Genomic DNA, 7,277 nt, shown 5'->3' with positions numbered 1-7,277 from the left:
CCCTACAGGGACACACAGCGTTTGATGGCATTTTCTTCCTTGGTTTCAACACCTGAAAGAGAATATTATTACAAAACCCCGGCCCTTGTCACCTGTGCCTTGCTGCTTGAAAGGAAGAAAGGACATTTTAATCTGCCGCGTTGAAGTTTCCTTCAAGCAAGAAGCAGGAGACACTGAACTGTACACTCAACTCAGCCTTAGGAAAATGCCTATTTAGACATCATAAATATCACTCTATGCAAGTAGGAACTAAAGTAATAATTATCGCTAAATGCAGCAAAGATCACGCATGGATTTGCAGAGGTCAGTGGTCACTGTGAAAGGAAGTTCATTTGTTCGTTCATTAAAGCACTTGTTGTTTTGGGGCCAACCCTGGCCACCCTTACCTGCCATTGCAGGTTTCTGACACTGTAATGTACCCAAGAAAGAGTTATTGACTCAGGCACGGTGGCATTTTCGTGTCACTCCTTTGTTCTTTTGATAGTCTGGAGACATGTGCTTTGGAAGCGGTATTCAGAGCCCACGCTTGACTCTGGTTTACACTCCTTCTGTATTGAAATCTCTCCTGTCAGAGACTGCGAAATTGGCAGCTTACATCAGAAACAAAAAAATACAAGCTGCTCTCATTTGTTAGTTAATTCACAAGCTGCTGGGGAAAAAAAATCTTTGTTTTTTTTACGGAAACATGTTTTTAATTCACAAAAACTCCATGAAGCTGCCAGTGGGGACGCATCTTTCCCCGCTCCTCTCCATCTGTCTCCTGCCTGCCGTCTCCAGCCTCCCTCCCAGGAGCACCCGGCCCATAGAGGAACCCCTGGCCTCCTCCTTCCTGGGCCTTTGTGTGCCTCCCTCTTCTTTTTTTTTTTTTTTTTTTAACATCTTTATTGGAGTATAATTGCTTTACAATGGCGTGTTAGTTTCTGCTGTATAACCAAGTGAATCAGTTATACACATACCTATGTCCCCATGTCTCTTCCCTCTTGCGTCTCGCTCCCTCCCACCCTCCCTATCCCACCCCTCCAGGCGGTCACAAAGCACCGAGCTGATCTCCCTGTGCTATGCGGCTGCTTCCCACTAGCCATCTAATTTACGTTTGGTAGTGTATATATGTCCATGCCACTCTCTCGCTTTGTCACAGCTTACCCTTCCCCCTCCCCCTGTCCTCAAGTCCATTCTCTAGTAGGTCTGTGTCTTTATTCCCGTCTTTACCCCTAGGTTCTTCATGACCTTTTTTTTTTTTCTTAGATTCCATATATATGTATTAGCATACGGTATTTGTCCTTCTCTTTCTGACTTACTTCACTCTGTAGGACAGACTCTAGGTCCATCCACCTCACTACAAATAACTCAATTTCGTTCCTTTTTATGGCTGAGTAATATTCCATTGTATATATGTGCCACATCTTCTTTATCCATTCATCTGTTGATGGACACTTAGGTTGCTTCCATGTCCTGGCTATCTGCCTGCTGCTCAAATCCCAGGAAGTTAGAGCCCAGACCCCCTCCTCCAGGAAGCCTTCCCAGATCATTTCCTCTCTGTCCACAGCTTCCACTGGCTGCTTCCCTGTTTTCCCTCCACACCTGCTTCTGTAGCCCTAATTAAACCATAATTCACTTTCTTTTATGCCTGCCTTCCTACTGAAATGTACTGTCATTCGGGACTAAATTTTCTAAAGTTTGCTTTTTATTACACTAGCAAGATATATGGTCCATGTAGAAAACTTAGAAGACATAAGTGTAAAGAAAAATCATTGAGAAACCCACAGTCAGTATCTCCCAGGGATGATTCCACGTCCTTCTGGCTACGTGTCTATGCATGTTGCAGGCATATCTGTCGTTAAAGTATAAGAACACGGAGTGCATATACTCTAAAAACGCTCCCGCCCATGAACACCCTTCATCGGCTAAATATCAGTTCTTCTGCACAGTATCCATGGCATGCTTGTAGTAAATATTTCCCGCCACCCCATCAGATATTATCAGTTTTCCTCCTTTGACCCTAATGAATGGTTCACAGTCCCTGGCGTGAATCCTGTTGCCTGGGGACATTGCTGGGTCAGAGGTGCCCACAGTCTGAAGTCTTCTGATACGTGGCTGTAAATTTGGACCCACATTACCACCTGGCGTGAAATGGCGTGGAAATGTCTGTGCCCACATCTGTCTCCATCCTGGCAATTTGTTCTGATGGTGGAAAACTGACTTTTGGTAAGAAAATCCATGGATGAGGATGTAAATGCCCAGAGAAGCTCAGTCTTCCTTCTTCCTTAGTCATTTCTTCCTTGTGCCCCAAATCCTGAGCATCAGGAGATACCTTCTATGTGCGTAAATCTACGCCTGTTTCCCCGGGAGCTGATTGCTTGCTCTGTCACCAGGCCTTTCTCTCCTCCCACCGTGTCTCTGGCGGTTTTGCACTGCCGTCTGTGGCCTCGTGCCCGCCCGCCCGCCCACTCTGGACCACCCCCAGGGTCACTGTCCTCTTGAAACCCCCTGGAGACAGGCACTCAGCACCCGGCAACAAGGAGCTTGGAAACGCCACCCACGCGGCCCCTGCTCTGCAGCTGCAGGGACTCGGCTGCGGACCCCCCAGGGCCACACAGCCCTGGGGGCCACGGTCCACTGAGGACCTGGAATCTCTACCCTGTTAAGCCCCCTCCTCTTCCTGTGTGTGGCTGCGATGTCTCCACGCGCTTCCCGTGGACCTAAGCCAGCTTGGGGTGGGCGGAGGGGGAGGTGTTTTAAAACACAAACTGCAGGCAGGACCCACGACGTGTCACCACGGGGCCTGGAGGGGCTTGATGCCCACCCCCTCACCTCTCAGTGAGGGGCCGCCCTGTCCCTTTTTGTCTTGGCCGGAACCGCAGAAGGTACATCCTGTCCCATCCCCGGTTTCCCCTCCTGGGCTGTAACATGCGAGATGTCTGAAGATGTGTTTTAAGAAAATGGAGAAAAGGTGCCTTTAGCTGAAAACTCTGCCTTCCCGGGCTTCCCTGGTGGCACAGTGGTTGAGAATCCGCCTGCTTGCAGGGGACACACGGGTTCGAGCCCCGGTCTGGGAAGATCCCACATGCCGCAGAGCAACTAGGCCCGTGAGCCACAACTACTGAGCCTGCGCGTCTGGAGCCTGTGCTCCGCAACAAGAGAGGCTGCAATAGTGAGAGGCCTGCGCACCGCGATGAAGAATGGCCCCTGCTTGCCACAACTAGAGAAAGCCCTCGCATAGAAACTAAGACCCAACACAGCAAAAATAAATTAATTAATTAATAAAAACTCATACCCCCAACATCTTCAAAAAAATTTAAAAAAAAAAAAAAAAAAAAAAAAAAAAAAAAAAAACTCTGCCTTTCCATCCAGGCATGCGCGTCCCTGGCGGGGATGGTGACAAATGGGCTCACTGGCGCCATCCAAACTGGAAAGATGACAAAGGAACATATCTACGAAACAGAAACAGACTCACAGACACAGAGAACAGACTGTGGTTGCGAAGGGGAGCTGGGGGAGGGGTGGATTGGGATCTTGGGGTTAGCAGGTGCAAACTGTTATATATAGGATGGATGCACAACAGGGTCCTACTGTATAGCACAGGGAACTCTATTCCATCTCCTGTGATAGACCATAAGGGAGGAGTATATGAAAAATATATATACGTCTATAACTGAGTCACTTTGCTGTACAGCAGAAATTAACACAGCATTGTAAACCAACTAGACTTCAATAAAAATTTTTTAAAACCCTGGAAAAAAGGCAGGACTCCTCTTAGGATGATCTGAGTGTCCGCAAGTCTCTGAATAGTCACCACAGGAAGAGCCCTGTCTCCGAAGACTGTCAGTACAGACTTGTAACGCCCTCTGTCTCGGTGAAGAGCGCTCTGGGAGATCGCGTCCTGCAGCACGGGGAGCACATGCGTTAGGTCCTTGGACTGCGGAACTCCGTGTGACGGTGCCGGCACGTGCGGAATCGTGCAGCCCTCTACCCTCGGCCGCTGCTTGGCGTGGTTTGGGTCTTTGTAAGGGTCACGGTTGGTGGAAGGTGAGCTGCATGGGGCAGGCGCGTGCGGTGTAGACACCCTGCGACTTGCGTGTGCCGTGTGAGGACACCGGGTTTCCCAGACGGGGGGTGGACGCGGAGTGCAGGCCTGCTTTATCCTCTTCGCGGCGTAGCCCATGCACCCCGGAAGTGGCCCAGAAGCGCTGAGGGGGCGTCGCTCTGCTGGGACCCACGCCGTGGACAGCGTTCGGGGTCTGAGTCCCCACCCAGCGCAGTGTGTGCTTCCCGGGCGTGCAGGGCCCTGGCGCGGGGGCCCGACTGTGGGGTGCGCCCCTGTCGGCCCTCACCACGCAGCAGGGCGCCCTCCTTTGGTCTCCTTCGTCTTATTTCTTGTTCTCCACACTGGGGACCTCTTCTTCCAGTTTTCTCAAGTTTCAACTGCTTTCCTACCAGAAGGAAATAAATCTAAACGTTAGTGGTGCTTTTTTCCAGGTTTTGAGACTACAAACATTGCCTCACTGTTCCCATAACGTTGATCACTTTTATAACGGGAGAAAACAATAATTGTATATTAATGTCCTTTGGGGATTTGAATGACAGACCCCTAAGAAGCGTATGACTTTCAATGCTGAGTGACCATAACAAGCTGTGTCCTCACGAGCTCCGAGGATTTGTCCCCAAAGAGGCAGTAACGGAATTCTGACGCCAAGGCTGACACACGCCCTGTCTGTTCTCTCCTAGGTGCCCCAGGACGAGTGGGGAGGGTACCCCACGGGGGGCAAAGACGAGGAAATTCCCTGCAGAAGGACGAGGAGTGGCAGTTACATCAAAGCCATGGGTGACGAGGAAAGCGGGGAGTCGGACTCCAGCCCCAAAATGCCCCCCAAGGTGGCGCTCCGGCCACAGCCCCTGCTCAAGTCCATCGGACAGAGGCCGCCGGGAGACCTCCAAACGTAAGCCCCCCACGCGCCTCCCTCACCCCAGCCCAGGGCTCTTCTCACACTGACCGCGGCCGGTTGTCCAAACACCCTAGAAAAAGTCCTGGGTTGAAAATATTAGGCTCAATGGCTGTCAGTTTTCAAGTCCTTAAAAAAAAAAGCAATCAGACCTTCGGTTATTTACTCATTGCATAGTAATTAAGGAAATACACTTGGGCAGTTTCTATGTCAAATATTAATTTTCAAGTGCCTATCAGAGCCGATGACCCATCCGTGTCTTCTCAGATCATTCCAGCTATTGATCAAGAGCACATCTGTGTGAGTGTGTGAGTGTGTGTGTGTGTGAAAATCACAATGGGGAATTTTTTGTTTACTATAACTTTACAAGTGCACATGTAGGCAACAAGTTTTTTGCAGGGTAGGGGCAGGAACTGGATTAATTTTACAAATATCGTAGCATATGCTTTATATATTTGTCCAAAAATACATTGGGGTTTTTTTTGTTTTTTCTTTAACTGAAGTGTAGTTGCCTTACAGCGTTGTACCAGTCTCCGCTGTACAGCAAAGTGGCTCAGTTATACACACAGAGACATTCTTTTTTGATATTCGTTTCCATTATGTTTTATCCCGGGAGACTGGATATAGTTCCCTGTGCTATGCAGTAGGACCTAGTTGTTTATCCAGTTTATATATACTAGTTGCACCTGCTCATCCCAAACTCCCACCCCATTCCTCTCCCTCCCCCTTGGCAACCACAAGTCTGATCTCTATATCTGTTAGTCTGTTTCTGTTTCATAGACAGGTTCATTTGTGCCATATTTTAGATTCCACATGTAAGTGATATCATATGGTTATCTGTCTTTCTCTGACTTACTTCACGTAGTGTGATAGTCTCTAGGTCCATCCATGTTGCTGTAAATGGCGTTATTTCATTCTTTTTATGGCTCAGTAGTATTCCATTGTATATATGTGCCACATCTTCTTTATCCATTCCTCTGTCGATGGACATTTAGGTTGTTTCCATGTTTTGGCTATCGTGAATAGTGCTGCAATGAACATAGGGGTGCATGCAAAGACACACTGTTGATAAATTTAACTAATTTCCAAAATATAAACAGAGGAAACTAGGAACTCGGCTATTCATTTGAACTATGAAAATATGACTGTAATTCTTAGCAGTCACCTTGTGTGTTTTTGGTCCTTCCAGCTAAGTCTGGATGTAAGTGCAAAGAACTGGCTGCTTTTCCCACCGCGAGCTGTGGCTTCTCTGGTGTGAAGGTTCAGCAAGAGGGTGAAACAGCAGCTCAGTGCTTTGCCAATGTTGCATCCAGAGTTGTTCTTGAAACGTAGTGAGAGGATGAGGCTGTGACCAGCGTGTCACCTTTGTGTCATCCCCCACCCGAGCCCCGTGCACATGGCGACATGTGAAACAATGATGTGATTTCTCCTGATAAATCCAGTCATCCGTTAAATGTTACCTCACAGGATGAAAAATTAAAATTTTGAATTGAACCGTATCCTACATTTGACAAACGTGAACGGTACCTTTATGACCTCGTTCACTTAAATCCCTCAGCAGTTGTGTTGGAGATGCCAGGCACGAACATATGAGGCAGGCAGCGATGCCTGTCTCGTCCCTTACGGGTCCCCTAAGGTAAGGCGCTGCCTTACACAGAGGAGGTGGTCAGGGGAGGCTTGTGAATCAGTGCCTGGGAGCCAAGCCAGAGGCTCACCCTGTGGAGCTCACAGAGGGATAACGGGAAGGGGGCGTGTAAGCAAAGAAAGCACACCGTTGGAAGAGGTTGTCAGTGGAAGGTTGTGCTGGGAACTTAAGAAGTGAGGGGTTAGGAGTGGGGAACCAGAGGCATCACCTGACCCAGGCACCCAGCTGTCGAGGGCTGGACCAGGCATCGGTCTCCCCAGCTTCATTTGGGGGTGCCTGAAGACACATCTGAGAACTCTGGGTTATCTGAAAACCCCACTCTGCCGGGCAGCAGTTGTGCTTAGCAGGTCTTGGGGTTCTGATCCACTGGGTAGGGCCACCGACTTAACTCCTCATTTTAAAAGTTCAGGATTCATTTCATGATTGTGCACTTTGAAAGCAAACCATGGAAAAGAAATAAAAGCAAGCAGTGTTTGAACTGTGAGCAGGGATCAGGCCTTTTAAGAATTACACACTTTGGGGCTTCCCTGGTGGCTCAGTGGTTGAGAGTCCGCCTGCCAATGCAGGGGACACGGGTTCGTGCCACCATCCGGGAGGATCCCACATGCCGCGGAGCGGCTGGGCCCGTGAGCCGTGGCCGCTGAGCCTGCGCGTCCGGAGCCTGTGCTCCGCAACGGGAGAGGCCACAACAG

At 49.2% G+C, this 7,277-nt stretch overlaps 1 protein-coding gene across 2 annotated transcripts in view; it reads left to right on the top strand.

Annotated features, from left to right (window-relative positions):
- Positions 1-7,277, top strand: part of DLGAP2 (DLG associated protein 2) — a 151,901-nt gene that overhangs the window by 62,792 nt on the left and 81,832 nt on the right. For both annotated transcript variants that reach the window (XM_007467334.1, XM_007467333.1), the window contains one exon: positions 4,726-4,937. In XM_007467334.1, coding sequence (XP_007467396.1) covers positions 4,726-4,937 — 212 coding nt within the window. The remainder of the gene's footprint in view (positions 1-4,725; positions 4,938-7,277) is intronic.

This window comes from Lipotes vexillifer, unplaced genomic scaffold, assembly GCF_000442215.2.
Source record: "Lipotes vexillifer unplaced genomic scaffold, Lipotes_vexillifer_v1.1 scaffold1222, whole genome shotgun sequence".
NCBI lineage: Eukaryota > Metazoa > Chordata > Mammalia > Artiodactyla > Lipotidae > Lipotes > Lipotes vexillifer.
Note: the sequence above shows the minus strand (reverse complement) of the source record. Positions and strands in the feature narration are given on the sequence as shown.